This window comes from Polypterus senegalus, chromosome 14 (assembly GCF_016835505.1).
Source record: "Polypterus senegalus isolate Bchr_013 chromosome 14, ASM1683550v1, whole genome shotgun sequence".
Taxonomy (NCBI): Eukaryota; Metazoa; Chordata; class Cladistia; order Polypteriformes; family Polypteridae; genus Polypterus; species Polypterus senegalus.
In genome coordinates, this window is record NC_053167.1 from 140,051,760 (window position 1) to 140,067,665 (window position 15,906).

The 15,906-nt window shown below is 44.3% G+C and overlaps 1 protein-coding gene across 3 annotated transcripts in view; it reads left to right on the top strand.

The window, feature by feature from the left end:
* Positions 1–15,906, top strand: part of LOC120514607 (cytochrome P450 2J2-like) — a 62,443-nt gene that overhangs the window by 3,431 nt on the left and 43,106 nt on the right. For 2 of the 3 annotated variants that reach the window (XM_039735084.1, XM_039735083.1), the window contains exon 2: positions 9,714–9,951. The exons of the other annotated variant lie outside the window; for it this stretch is intronic. In XM_039735084.1, coding sequence (XP_039591018.1) covers positions 9,751–9,951 — 201 coding nt within the window. In that variant the 5' untranslated portion in view covers positions 9,714–9,750. The remainder of the gene's footprint in view (positions 1–9,713; positions 9,952–15,906) is intronic. 3 annotated transcript variants of the gene reach the window in all.

Below are 15,906 nucleotides of genomic sequence, written 5' to 3' on the forward strand. Positions count from 1 at the left end.
AGAGGTGACTGTACAGAGGGTGCAGACCTATAAATACCTGGGAGTGCAGCTGGATGATAAATTGGACTGGACTGCCAATACTGATGCTCTATGTAAGAAAGGTCAGAGCAGACTATACTTTCTGAGAAGGTTGGCATCCTTTAACATCTGCAGTAAGATGCTGCAGATGTTCTACCAGACGGTTGTGTCGAGTGCCCTCTTCTACACGGTGGTGTGCTGGGGTGGCAGCATAAAGATGAAAGACGTCTCACGCCTGGACAAACTTGTTAAGAAGGCAGGCTCTATTGTAGGATTAAAGTTGGACAGTTTAACATCCGTGGCAGAGCGACGGGCACTAAGCAAACTCCTGTCAATCATGGAGAATCCACTGCATCCACTTAACAGGATCATCTCCAGGCAGAGGAGTAGCTCCACTGACAGACTGAGGAGATCGTTCCTCCCCCACACTATGCGACTCTTCAATTCCACCCGGGGGAGTAAATGCGAACATTAATTCTATTTTAATTTTTTTTCATTGTTATCACTCTTTAATTTAATATTGTTCTTTATCAGTATGCTGCTGCTGGAGTATGTGAATTTCCCCTTGGGATTAATAAAGTATCTATCTATCTATCTATCTATCTAATCAGCGTGTGTGTGTGTGTGTGTGTGTGTGTCATTCATGGCACTGTTGTGGTTAGGGTCTGTGTGTCTGCCTATAGCTGTGTATGTGTGTGTTCATCTTAAAGTGAAACAGTAGACCAACCTGATGACGAACTTGACGAGTACACTTACCCTTGAGAAAACAAGAAAAGGGTAATTAGAGGGAAATACTACGATAATACACAGGGGCACCATAAAACTGATCTGTCGAAAACTGGAGATCGAACTTTTTGATGAATCTAAAGCTGTTGCTCCTCTCCCATAGACGATAGGTTATGTTCGGGGAGGGCACAAAGCAAATAAGCGTCTGAAGTTTCTCGTATTCAGGAGTACAATAAGCGATGTTTCTCATAATTTTCAACAGTTGTCAATGTCAGTGAGCAGATGCTGCTTTAAATATTTTAAGTATTGATGATGTTACTGGCAGTTGGGCTACTTACTCTTCCTAAAGGCATGTTAGTAGGTATATTGTTCACCGTTTTAGTTCCTGTATTTTGAAAACATTGTTTTTAAAACCAAGGGGTTTGGTGCTCTAGCAATTTTGTTTTCTTCTCAGTTCCAGTTGGAGCAGTTACACCACTTTTTGTGTTGTTCTACTGTAGTCCCTCCATTTCAGAACATGTAAACCAAGAACGACCTACTCCTGTATTGCATAAAACTGGTCATATCTAGCTGAATAATGTTTACCTCATCCACCATTCAAATTCCTTATTACTTTATTTCCTTTTTTAAACATTGAATTTAAATGGCTAAAAGCAAACAGACGCAGGCTGAATCAACCCTAACCCTAACCCTAACCCGCCCTTTGGGATTCTTAGGTTATTAATTTAAATTTATGAATATAACTCTAAGATACGCCAACCCCTCACCCCAGATCCTAACCCTAATGTCATTATTATTTGGCCCTGATGTTAATTAATCATTCATAGGGTCCCTGAGATTAATTTGATTGTCCCTTTGGACTATCCCTGATGTTACAAAACTCACCTCTGGATCTCTTAGGTTAAATAATTTATATAGATGAATATAACCCTAAGATGTGCCCAACCCCTCACCCTACACCCTAACCTTAACATCACTATTATTAGGCCCTGATGTTAATCAATTACCTATAGGAGCTTTGAGTTTAGTTTAAAAAGATTTGTGTAACCCTAATAAAGATTAGAGGAGGCCAAAATAGTGAGTAATAGGAATCAGTGGTCAGTTTTTTTTGATTAGTTTCCCCCATCTTTTAATTGTATATAGGATTTATTTGTTTATTTATTTATCAATAGATTTCCCACTTATACCTGGGTATTTGTTTACTTGGTTTGAACCTTAATTAAGGTTAATTAAAAATACCTTAAAAGATCATTGATCTATTTAACTGAGTAGGGTAACAACCGGCAGACATGTAAAACCTAAAAATAAAATTAGAGCTGTTTTTTGATTTGGACTGTTTACCAGTGCTTGCCAGTTCTGGCCATATCCCATACCCTAATCCTGCCCTACGCAGAGCAAGCGAGAAAGAGCGTACACCGAGTGGGCAAAACCAGAACAAACGAGATTATAATACCAAACAGGAGTATGAATGCTGCACGTCTTAAAGCCCAGCTCCAAATGTTTAACCACTGCGATGCCCGGGCGCATACAGCCGCCCTAACCCCGACACAGACAGGCGGGACATGGGTTTAGCACACAACACACACCTTTAAGTACAGTCGTGGAGCTCTTTTCTCTGCCCCTCATAGCCCAACACAGGGCACAAAGCACCAACAGAGTCCCTTCTCTCAGCCAGTCCTCATTTCAACTCTGGCCCCTTGAATGGAGTGAGGTGGCCCCTTTAACAGGGCACCAGGAAGTGCTCCAGGTGTTCCCAGATCTTCTTCCGGATGTGGCTTGCAGGGCTCAGAAACTGTCCAGGCACCCCAACAGGGTTGAGCTTTCTATGCTCCAAACCCCTGACCCCTCTGCGAGCCAGAGGTGTTGCTCTCTAGTGTTCCGGAGGAGGTATTGCCCTGAATATGCCCTCTCCCCTGGTCCTTCCATCACAGGGCCAAGGGTCCCAGCTGTCTGCAACACCACTAAATGTCTACATTGGCATAAAACATGGAATAAAATTTGCAGAGACTCTGCAAGCAGACATTCTAGAGCAGGGGTTTCGAACTCCAGTCCTGGAGGGCCGCAGTGGCTGCAGGGTTTCATTCTGACCCTTTTTCTAATCAGTGCCCAGTTTTCACTGCTAATTAAATTAGTTTTTCCTTCATTTTGATAGCCCTGTTTTTAAGGATTCAGTGCTCTGAATTGATTCTTTTTTTCATTAAAGCAAAGCCAAACAGAAATGAGACATGGAACAAGCCAACAGATGACGACACAAATTGGGGCTTCAAACTCCAACCAATTTCACTCCAATCATGTTCTTAATGAGAAGCCGATTCTTGCTGTTAATGAAACCCATTATTTAATTCCACGGCCCGTTGCTGCTCTCGTTCTGCCACAGCAGACATTTCCAAAACTGTTGATTTTCTGTTTTTCCTAAGAACACCGTCAAGATGTTTTGGTGACCTGAGTAGATCAGCCTTACTGAGACCTCCACCTTTCTTTATTTTCAGATATTGTGTGATGGGCACAGGTGAGCTGGTCATGTGGCGACTCGTTTTGTGTCTCATTATTGTTTGGCTGCTAATTAAGAAAAAAGAAACAACTAAGGGGGCCGGAGTCAAGTTAATTAAAACTAAGGCAAAAGAAGTTAATTAGCAGCACACACTGGTCACTAATTAAGAAGATGGTTAGAATGAAACCCTGCAGCCACTGCAGCCCACCAGGACTGGAGTTTGACACCCGTGTTCTAGAGCAGGGGTTTCGAACTCCAGTCCTGGAGGGCCGCAGTGGCTGCAGGGTTTCATTCTAACCATCTTCTTAATTAGTGACCAGTTTTTGATGCTAATTAACTTCTTTAGCCTTAGCTTTCATTAGCTTGACTCAGGCCCCTTAGTTGTTTTTTTCCTTAATTAGCAGCTGGACAGTAATGAGACATAAAACAAGCAGGACATGACCAGCTGACCTGTACCCATCAAACAAAATCTGAAAATAAAGATGAAGGTCTCAGTAAGGTTGATCCCTCAGGTTACCAAAACATTTTAGGAGTTATTAGAAAAAAAAATCAGAATATCAACAGTTTTGGAAATGTCTGCTGTGGCAAAAAGAGAGCAGCAACAAGCCATGGAATTGAATAACGGGTTTAATTAACAACAAGAATCAGCTTCTCATTAAGGAACTGGTTGGAGTTTGAAGCCCCAATTTAGCTGGTCATCTGTTGGCTCGTTTCATGTCTTATTTCTGTTTGACTGTCATTTAATGAAGCAAAGAATCAATTCAGAAGACTTAATCCTTAAAAACAGGACTACTAAAATAGAGGGAAAAAATGTTAAGTAGCAGTGAGAACTGGACACTGATTAGGAAAATGGTTAGAATGAAAACCTGCAGCCGCTGCGGCCCTCCAGGCACAGTGCGGTTCAGTTGCTGCAATTTGACATTAATAATTTTTAGATTTTAACATCTTTAGTAGGAATAATGGCAGTTTTGGCTATAAAGATTATTTCTCCTGTAGTACTTTCTGACTGAATTACATTTGAATGCAAAACTTTAATGTGTAATTTTCTACTGTTACAAAGTTTTGGAGGGTTTAGATGAAAAACGAGTCACACACGTGCACCATGGATGCAGCTAAAGGGCTCAAATGGCTCCATTTACATGGCGGAACAGGGGATGGTGGTGCTTGCTGATCCTTCCTCTCTTTCCTCTGCAGACCAGCCAAAGGAAATCTGTCCGGAGTCTAAGGACATTACTTCCTGTTCCGGCCATTCTGACATCACTTTCTCCAGTTCACTTATATAACCGCCATTTATATCATTTTTTTTACTCTGGTCTGTATTGGATGCCAGTCTATAAAAATGTATTTCTTTGCTCATCCTGCATTTATCATGTATATGGGGTAGCAACCCCAAACCTTTTTCTGCTCTTTATTTCCACTAACTTAAACAGGCCTAGTGTGCGTAAATGAAAGTTTACCTCAGAGAGAGGGGGAGGTTAGGAGCGGGCACTAAGACAGCGTATTGTCGCACCCACCACACGACAAACCAACTCAGGATCCCAGATTAGGACCCGAGTGCAGCCACGCAACGGGTGATGCCTCAGCAGCACACTAGTTCAGATGGAGTGGAACACAGTGAGGTTTTTTATGATGGCTGGAGTGCCAATTCTGCCACCAAGCCCCAAGTTTTTCCCTGCTGGTTGGAAGGCCTACATGCAGGGATGGATGCAGATTAACGTCATACCCAGGACGGAGAAATTGCAGGTTATGGGTCTTGCTCAAGGGCATAACAGAGCAGAGACCCTTTTGGCGTTTTTAAAGGATTCAAACCAGCAACCCTCTGATTGCCAGTGGAAATCCCTACCTCAGAGTAGTCAACTAAAATTGCAACCTGTAAGGACTGAAATCTTCTTCTTTCGGCTGCTCCCGTTAGTTGTTGCCACAGCGGATCATCTTCTTCCATATCTTTCTGTCCTCATCATCTTGCTCTGTCACACTCACCACCTTCATGTTCCCTTTCACCACATCCATAAACCTTCACTTAGGCCTTCCTCTTCTCCTCTTCCCTGTCAGCTCTATCCTTAGCATCCTTCCCCCAGTATACCCAGCATCTCTCCTCTGGACATGTCCAAATCAACGAGAACTGAAATAAACTCCAAAAAAAAACTTACAAAATTGAAAATGATGGGAGGTCAAACAAAAAGGACGGTAATCTCATCTTGCAATGACCACTACAGCACGTACATATCACGCAACGGTGGCAAACTGCTGCTTTGCAATAAGACGATTGTCAGTTTGCTTTCCAGGTCTTGAGTCATGAGAAGAGCGATATTTAAATGTAAAGAATTATTAGAATTAAACCAGTCGCCCTAGAGTCGGCATCAGATGTGGAGTTTTACTTCATTCTTTGTTGTTTCTGAAATTGTTGCCAGTGTAATGTTCACCAGGGTATGCAGTACTGTAGTATTATTACAGTTGGATGTTTACGGTTTTTATTTGTTTACATTGTTTGCTCAAGTATTTGATGTTGTGTTTTTTATTCCGTCATATCTTCAATCGGATGTTACTTTTTTTTTTGTAATTTATTTTTTTTCTTTTTCGTATACGAAGTATAGGGAAAGTATTGTAATTGTCCAAAAATTCAATGTCGAGATTTTGATGATTATCGACGTCTTAGACCTCCCCGACTTTCTCGTATACAAAGTATAGAGAAAGCATTGGAATCCTCCAAAAATTTCATTTGATAAATCTCGACATTTTAGACCCCCCTGAGTCGGAAAATACCATTTTTGGAATTATGCCTGTGAATGTCTGTCTGGGCTGGCACGGTGGCGCAGTGGGTAGCACTGCTGCCTCGCAGTTAGGAGACCCGGGTTCGCTTCCCAGGTCCTCCCTGTGTGGAGTTTGCATGTTCTCCCCGTGTCTGCGTGGGTTTCCTCCCACAGTCCAAAGACATGCAGGTTAGGTGCATTGCCGATTCTAAATTGTCCCGAGTGTATGCCGGGTGTATGGGTGTGCCCTGCAATAGGCTGGTGCCCTGCCTGGGGTTTGTGACCTGCCTTGTACCCTGTGTTGGCTGGGATTGGCTTCAGCAGACCCCTGTGACCCTGTGGTTGGGATGTAGTGGGTTGGATAATGGATGGATGTCTGTCTGCGTGTATGTATGTGTACGGAAACACGATAACTTGAGCACGCTTTCACTTAGGTGAACCAAATTTTGCATACAAATATTAGGTACAAAACGTAGATTTCTATCCACCTTTGAGCTATTTCCGCTAGCAAGAAGTGGTACTTTACCTTTTATTCATGCAGCCACAGAGTATTACTTTTATAATAATTGTTCAATATATTATTGATTTGATTTCATTTGATTTGTTGTTGATGGTTCTTTAATGTACATAATACAAAAATATCATCATTGTCTTGCGGTTTACTCCTCAAATATCCTTCCCCATATCAGAGTATACAAGAAAGTCAAAGAGAGACCACTCCTGATTTTTTTGTTTTATGAACATGGCTTTTTACATGACTTGTTTTTTACAGGGGAATAAAATTGATGAGCCACAGCATGAAGTTATGGGAAAGAGTAGTGGAGGCTCAGTTAAGAAGTGAGGTGATGATTAGTGAGCAGCAGGATGGTTTCATGCCAAGAAACAGCACCACAATTAAAATGTTTGCTTTGAGGGTGTTGATGGAGAAGTAGAGAGAAGGTCAGAAGGAGTTGCATTGTGTCTTTGTGGACCAGGAGATAGCAGATGACAGGGTGACTGAGAGGAACTGTGGTCTTGTATGAGGAAGTCGGGAGTGGCAGAGAAGTAGTAAGAGTTGTACAGGATATGTAGGAGGGAAGTGTGACCGTGGTGAGGTCTGTGGTAGGAGTGACGGAGGTGGGATTACATCAGGGATCGGCTCTGAGCCCTTCCTTAATGGTGATGGACAGGTTGACAGACGAGATTAGACAGGAGTCTTCATGGACTGTGATGTTTGCTGATGACATTGTGATCTGTAGTGATAGTAGGGAGCAGGTTGAGGAGACCCTGGAGAGAAATGAAGGTCAGTAGGAACAGAATACATGTGTGTGAATGAGAGGGAGGTCAGTGGAGTGGTGAGGGTGAAGGGAGTGGAATTGGAAAAGGTGGAGGAGTTTAAATACTTGGGATCAACACTACAGAGTAATGGGGATTGTGGAAGAGAAGTGAAGAAGAGAGTGCAGGTAGGGTGGAGAAGAGTGTCAGGAGTGATTGGTGACAGATGGGTATCAGTGAGAGTGAAAGGGAAGGTCTACAGGACGGTAGTGAGACCAGCTGTGTTATATGGGCTGGAGACAGTGGCACAGGAGACAGAGCTGGAGGTGGCAGAGTTAAAGATGCTAAGATTTCATTGGCTGTGACGAGGATGGACAGGATTAGAAAAGAGGACATTAGAGGGTCAGCTCATGGTGGATGGTTGGGAGACAAAGTCAGAGAGGCGAGATTGCGTTGGTTTGGATATGAGCAGAGGAGAGATGAGGAGTATATTGGGAGAAGGGTGCTAAGGATAGATCCAGTGAAGAGGAGAAGAGGAAGGCCTAAGAGAAGGTTTATGAATGTGGTGAGAGAAGACATGCAGGTGATGGGTGTGACAGAGCAAGATGATGAGGACAAGAAGAGATGGACGAAGATGATCCGCTGTGGCAATCCCTAATGGGAGCAGCTGAAAGAATGAACATGACTTTAATCTGAAAGTCATAGCCAGGCAATAAAGTTCTAACAGTGAATCGTGTTTTATTTGAACTTGTTACAAACAGCAATGTAGTTTACAGGCTGCACATTTACATGGCCTATGCAGTGAACTGAGCACATTTTAATCAAATGAGTAAGTGAGGCAACTTTGCATTAATTGCTTTATCTATTTTTGTTAATTTATTAATTATTACATCTTATCACTTTCTATTACACTTGCTGAACAATGAGCCTGGTGATGATGATTAACAACATACCTTGTGTGATATAAAATGTTAGTGTTCCCAAACATAGGATAAATATAAACTCGGGCTGCCATGAATGATAACCACGTCACAGTCAAGATCATACAGAGAAGGAACAAACTGGCCCTCCAGTATTAAACAATAGTTATTAATCAAACCAAGCAAAAGTATCACCTAAAAACATAATCGTAATATATTACATTCACTAAAGCTCATGATTTCAGGGTGTCAGAAGGTAGAACTCAACCCAAGAACGGACGCCGGTCTATCAGCATTAGGCCTCGCCTAATGTTACTCGATTATGTTTACCTCATTTGTAAGTCACTTTGGATAAAAGCAGACATACACAGCAAACATCTCACATCTTTCTATTGTCACACACGTGTGCATGGAAGGCAGCGAAATGGCTCGAAAGAAGGTAATTCCACGCCAGACCAGGGGGTGGCGTGGTGCACTAATCCTTTCTCACTCAGACCTGTTACGGGAAATTCCGCCTGGCCTCCATGATGTCTCTTCTGGTTACGAGACCAATGACGTCATGTCCAGTCCAGTCCAGATGGCGCTGCCACTTCCGGTCATGAGCACAATGTTGTCACTTCAGGTTCTGGTCATAATTACCTCACTTCCTCTGCCACACTTTAAAAACCCCACCATCTCAACCTCACCAGTCTCCAATCTGTACACAAAATCAATTATTTGGAAGGCCGCCCGAAACGTATTTTTGCCTCTTTTGTCTCATCTTTTGACACTATATAAGCTGTGATGGACGGTTGGGGCGCCCCTTCTGTATATGTTCCAGGGAAGCAAGCATGGGCTGCACAGTACCTCCCTCGGACCACTTGGTGGCAGCCCCCCTTGGTGACTGTGGTGCCTCAGCTACCTGTAGGGCTCCATGGGAGGTGGAGTTCTCTCTAACCCTAACCCTGTTGGGATCCGGGGTGGCCACCAGGAGGTGCTGCAGGGGTTCCTGGGCCTATCTGGCCCATAGTTCAGCCACACCCGGAGGTGCATTTGGAAGCAGGTGGTCAAGCACCTGAAGCTCTTCCAGGTGACCTATAAAAGGAGCCACCACTCTGGGAGCCTGAGTCAGGAGGAGGGAGACAAAGCTGCCAAGGAGGAGTGGAGGACTTGAAGAGTTTATTTCTGCTTGTGACTTGTGGTTTTGTGGGACGGTGTTGTGGCTGAGGGACACGGGGAAGACGTGGGCTCCCAGCTGAAGAAGAAAAATAAATTCTTCTTGTTTAGTTTAACGTGCCTCCGTTATCAGTCTGTGTCAGGTCGGGTGCATATATATAGCGCCTTATTACGAAGCATTTCCTTATTACATTTCTTAAAATGGAAAATTCACGCATTTGTGAGTTCAGACAAAAAAAAAAAAACAAGTAAACAAACCACGAAATAAAAGACAGTGACCCGAGATCAGTGACAAGCGAGACCCTGCAAGTTTGAGTTGAAAGGCACTTAGGCTACGAAACGCACTTTCTCTTGTCATCAGTTAATATTTGCGTTTGTTTTTGTGTTTTTGTTTTTCAGAGAAACATAAAAGTAACAATTTTCAAGAAACAACAAAATGCAGATGCTTCAGGAGCTGTTGCACTTGGAAGGGATTGGTATAACGGAGTGTTTCATTTTCCTGTTTGTATTTCTTTTGATATCTGATTATTTTTGGAGCAAGCCCCCAAATAACTTTCCTCCGGGACCACCCAGCCTGCCGTTCATAGGACACTTGTTTCACTTCGATAGTAAAGCGCCTCATACAACTTTATTCAATGTAAGTACTTTATTGTTTATGTGATTGTCAGCCTTTACGATGATTTTATTTTAACCAAAACGTAAAGCGAGCTTTGAATAAACAAACAAATAAGCCCCCTCAATGGATTACAAAAGGTGCCATCTGACACCTGCACACACTGCACAGACAACATTCCTGACAGTTTTATCCACGCACTGTGGTCATGTCCACCTGTTCAGGGATTCTGGTATAGAGTATGTGAAGACCTGTCAAAGTGTCTGAAATGTGATATCCCAACTTCCCCCTCATTTTGCTTGCTGGGGAACCTAGAGGATGTCCCGATTGAAACAAATTTGGTTCACGTGGTTCTCACTGCCATATGCATCGCTAAGAAAACTATCCTCATAAACTGGAAAAACAAAGATAATCTTTGCATTAACCAGTATAGAAATCTTTTATTGGATCATATTACACTTGAGACAGCCTCTGCCTCCACTTCAAATCAATCTCTCTGGGCTCCTTTGATCGGTTCCATCACATAGCGATGATGGAGGGTCATTGATATGGTCCTGCGGGATGCTGTGGTTGATGTGGTGGAGAGTCTGAGCTTGGAGTATCTGGAGGATCCCTGGGGTGGGTTCACTAGGGGGGTCTTGGGCTGGGGGGCTGCTGCCCGACTCTGGTGGTGCTTGGGTTACCTCCGGGGGTGGGCTTCTGGTGGTTGTGTGTGGGGCCTTAGGGGGGTCTTGACGGTGGCTGCGGTCGCTGCCTAGTGGCTGCAATGCCCCTGGGTTGGTCTGGGTGTGGGCCTGGTGGCTTAGGGTATGGGGGAGGCCGTCCCCGGATGGGGATATGGGTGGGGCCTTGGGGATTGGGTCCTGGCATGTACGCTGCCGGGAAGAGGGCCGGAACGTGCGGCAGTTCCACCATGGGGGAGGGGGAGGATCCAGCTTTATCCTGGGTGTCTTATGTCTTACTTAATCTGAATGTTGAGTAAATGTGGGGATGGGAGTAAATATTCTGCTGGGGTGGTGTGGGTTGGTGGCCTCAGACTCCGTGGGGCTCTGTGATGCTGCTGCTTCGGCCATGGCTAGATAGGCTGGGGCCTCCGTGCCCGGGTGGATTTTGGGAACGGAGGTGCCTATTGGGGCCAGTAGGGGAGCTGGCTCCCTGGAGGGCTCAGGCCCCTCAGCCGTTCCTCCCCATCCTCAGACATTTCCCTCCTCCTGCTCCTTCACATCATCACACAAACATGCACATAGGGCCTTGGGGTGTGGGTAAGTCAGGGGGTGCGGGTATGGATCCCGTTTCCGCAGTCCTGTGGCAGCCTACACCCCAATTTTATTTGCACATTAAACACTTCCACAAAAACATTCCACACAAATGCACACTTAGGGCCTTGGGAGTGGGCACACTCAACGGCATCCGGTGGGGGGAAATTTCAGCCTCACTCCGAGTGCCGGTGTCCACTTCCAATTTTAAACTGCACCTAGTCACGGAGAGTTTTGGGGAAGTGGGGCTGTGTGTTGGCATCAGCTGGTGTAGGCCACATGGTGCCGGCACTGCCCATCCCCCCCCAACCACAAAATGCACCTTATCAACACACACCAACACTACATTAGAGCAGGCGGAGGGAGACTAGAGGTCTTATTACACCTCTGTTCTCAGTTAGCTGCCCGGGCTGGAGGCTAGGAGTGGGAGCTGGCCGTCTGCCTGTGGTCTGGAGTGGTGGGTTGCTTTGCTCTACGTTGGACGGGGTGCCTGCTCACTATTACCCCTGCGGAACGGGGCTAACTCTGACGTCCAGGAATGGCTGTACCTCAGGTACGGCAGCACCGGGACCAGAGTTAGGTAGGGTGTGTGTGGGGAGTGTGAATGGGTGTCTGGCGTACATCCTTGTAAGTCTTGGGTTGTATGTGTATGTGAGAGCATGAGGGAGGGAGTGTATGACTGTGTTTGTGTGTGACTGTATATGTCAGGTGGGGTTTTGGACTCCTCCTCTCCTGGGACATCTGGCAATACTACAACATCTTTGCCTACCCTCCCCTGCCTTAAGCATCTGTCTGGTCGCTCCCGGTGGCTGCCTGGTGGGATCTGGTTCCCTGGGCTCTGTTGGGTCCTCGGCGGGGTGGGTCGCCCTTGGGTCCCGGGCTGCTGGGTTCCGGGCCCGGCCGACTCGGGGGAGAGCGGCTGCGGGCGGCCTGAGGGCTTGCCGTTGATATCTCCCGGGACTCTGCCGGCTGCTGGTTGTGACCCCCGGGGTGATCCTTTGTGCCTCTCGAGTGGGGGTTGGGGCTTCTCTGGTGACGGCCTCCCTGGGGTCTCCGCGCTCTGGGGTGACCTCTGGATCTCTGGGCTTGGAACTCCCTCCATCTTCCGCACGTTTTTGGGGACAGGTCTGTGGCCCTTCACACTCACTATTGGATGCTCCTATAGAGAAACCTTACACATACAAGCGCATGCATACACACAGGTGCTCACATGGTGATTTCATAAGTATGACTTGGACATCTTCAGCACATGATCTAAGGTTGTGGTGGCCCTAAATGCCTTAGTAATAATTACTGTATGATTGTCAGCAAACATTTTTACTTTTATATATCTTCATGTAGCTGATGCAGCAATGTTTTTGTCTTGTGGTTTTTTTTTGTTCGAGTTTAATTCGTTCCATGACCGAGCTCGTAAGTCAAAAAGCTTGTATCTCAAATCAGTTTTCCCCTTTGAAATGAATTGAAATGAGAATAATTCGTGCCAGCCCCCCAAAAAAACACCCCAATTTTTTTTTAAATGTTTTCAACATAAGAAAGATGTATTTATAATGAACAAATATTGTATACAAACAAAAAAAAAAAATACATAAAAGAGAATCTAAAGAAATAAAAAGATGTTGGCGAAGCCAGTTAGCGTATTCTAATGTTTTTTTTTTCTTTCACTTCACTTTTGCTTAACTTCATTTTCTTCTTCACTATTTTTTTTTACTTTTTCGTCAGTTTCATTCGCAGGGTGTTTCAGTGTAAACTTGTCTAAGGAGCTTTGTTTAGTCCTCCCCTTTAGAAGGTTTCTGACATGAGTTAGGCGAGTGTCATTACGTAGCGCCGCTGCATGACCAGTTGTGACTTTTTCAGGGCGTTTCTTTTCAGTAAAGTCAAGTATTAGGCAAGTGTTTCGTCTTGGTAGAGTAATATATTACTCTACTGTACTTTCCCCTTTTGTATTATTAACCCTTTAACCGCCAACTCCCTAAATATTCCCCATGCCGGGCAAAATCTGAACAATTTTCGTTTTTTTACTACAAACCGGATTCCAAAAAAGTTGGGACACTATACAAATCGTGAATAAAAACTGAATGCAATGATGTGGCGGTGCCAACTTCTAATATTTTATTCAGAATAGAACATAAATCACGGAACAAAAGTTTAAACTGAGAAAATGTATCATTTTACGGGAAAAATATGTTGATTCAGAATTTCATGGTGTCAACAAATCCCAAAAAAGTTGGGACAAGGCCATTTTCCCCACTGTGTGGCATCTCCCCTTCTTCTTACAACACTCAACAGACGTCTGGGGACCGAGGAGACCAGTTTCTCAAGTTTAGAAATAGGAATGCTCTCCCATTCTTGTCTAATACAGGCCTCTAACTGTTCAATCGTCTTGGGCCTTCTTTGTCGCACCTTCCTCTTTATGATGCGCCAAATGTTCTCTATAGGTGAAAGATCTGGACTGCAGACTGGCCATTTCAGTACCCGGATCCTTCTCCTACGCAGCCATGATGTTGTGATTGATGCAGAATGTGGTCTGGCATTATCTTGTTGAAAAATGCAGGGTCTTCCCTGAAAGAGATGACGTCTGGATGGGAGCATATGTTGTTCTAGAACCTGAATATATTTTTCTGCATTGATGGTGCCTTTCCAGACATGCAAGCTGCCCATGCCACACGCACTCATGCAACCCCATACCATCAGAGATGCAGGCTTCTGAACTGAGCGCTGATAACAACTTGGGTTGTCCTTGTCCTCTTTGGTCCGGATGACATGGCGCCCCAGATTTCCAAAAGAACTTGAATCGTGACTCGTCTGACCACAGAACAGTCTTCCATTTTGCCACACTCCATTTTAAATGATCCCTGGCCCAGTGACAACGCCTGAGCTTGTGGATCTTGCTTAGAAATGGCTTCTTCTTTGCACTGTAGAGTTTCAGCTGGCAACGGCGGATGGCACGGTGGATTGTGTTCACTGACAATGGTTTCTGGAAGTATTCCTGAGCCCATTCTGTGATTTCCTTTACAGTAGCATTCCTGTTTGTGGTGCAGTGTCGTTTAAGGGCCCGGAGATCACGGGCATCCAGTATGGTTTTACGGCCTTGACCCTTACGCACAGAGATTGTTCCAGATTCTCTGAATCTTCGGATGATGTTATGCACAGTTGATGATGATAGATGCAATTTTTCGCTGGGTAACACCTTTCTGATATTGCTCCACTATCTTTCTGCGCAACATTGTGGGAATTGGTGATCCTCTACCCATCTTGGCTTCTGAGAGACACTGCCACTCTGAGAAGCTCTTTTTATACCCAATCATGTTGCCAATTGACCTAATTAGTGTTTATTGGTCTTCCAGCTCTAAATTTTGCTCAAATCTACTTTTTCCAGCCTCTTATTGCTACTTGTCCCAACTTTTTTGGGATTTGTTGACACCGTGAAATTTTGAATCAACATATTTTTCCTTTAAAATGATACATTTACTCGGATTAAACGTTTGATCTGTCATCTACGTTCTATTACAAATAAAATATTGACATTTGCCATCTCCACATCATTGCATTCAGTTTTTATTCACAATTTGTTTAGTGTCCCAACTTTTTTGGAATCCGGTTTGTATTGTACATTTATTCAAGCAGTATTTACCACTAAATGTTGTGCAAGTTCTAGAAATGGGCAAATGCGTAATAAAACACAAAAATGTACGTTTTCTCAGGCTTCTGGATTTAGTGTCTGCTACAAAATGGAACAGTCAAAAGCTATCGAAGTAGTTCGGTCAATCATAGTTTCATTCCCAGTATTTGAGTTTGCTGTGCCACAGGCCAAAGCAGGGAACTGCACAAACTTACATTCGTCTGGCAACACTGCTGAAATGCTACTCATAGGATCCTCTTTGCCAGTGTATATGCAAAATCTATAAATGTAACCTGAATTCTCAGCTAAGCAAAACATGTTGATACCAAACCGTGCCCTTTTCAAGCGGCCCTTCCACAACAATAAACTTTCATCTACTGCAACTGACGGGCCTGGTACGTAGGGCAACTGAAATGTTTCAAATAAATGGTCAATCAAGGGACGTAGCTTGAACAAGCGGTCACGGTTTGGATCTTTCTTATCTGGCTCATTGCCCACTCATCGCCATCATCTGATGCGTCATCATTCACAGTATCATGCAGCACACGTTGCTGATCATCATTGTCCTTAAAATCTTCTTCAGAACTGCTAAAATTGTGATCAGAATTATTGTCCAAAATCGCCTGTAAAACCTCACTTGAAGTCAGTTTACGTTTCGCCGTATTCACAACTTTCACTTCCGAATCACAAAGTAAATAATGGTTATTTCCGGCCAATACAACCACAGAGTTGTCGAAATACAATGTAGTAATAATACCCACGCCAAACCGTCAGTTATACTACGCACCAGGCATTCACATAACCATAGGCAAATGTGCCGGATAATTCCGGCAGTAAGGCGTCAGCAATAACGCTACGATGCCGGATATATCCGGCAGAGGGCGGTTAAGAGGTTAATGTGTCGCCTTTGTCAGAATGCCTAATCTCCCAGATTTACCATTGTTTATAAAGTATTATAGTATATAACTTCTCCCCACCTTCCCTTCTATATCTATAACCTCCGGCAATTAGGTGTAGTAAATCGACCATGACATCATGATCTCCCGACTCGAATCCTGGGCTGGTGTATCTGGCTTAGCCCTCGACTGGTTCAGGTCATATTTC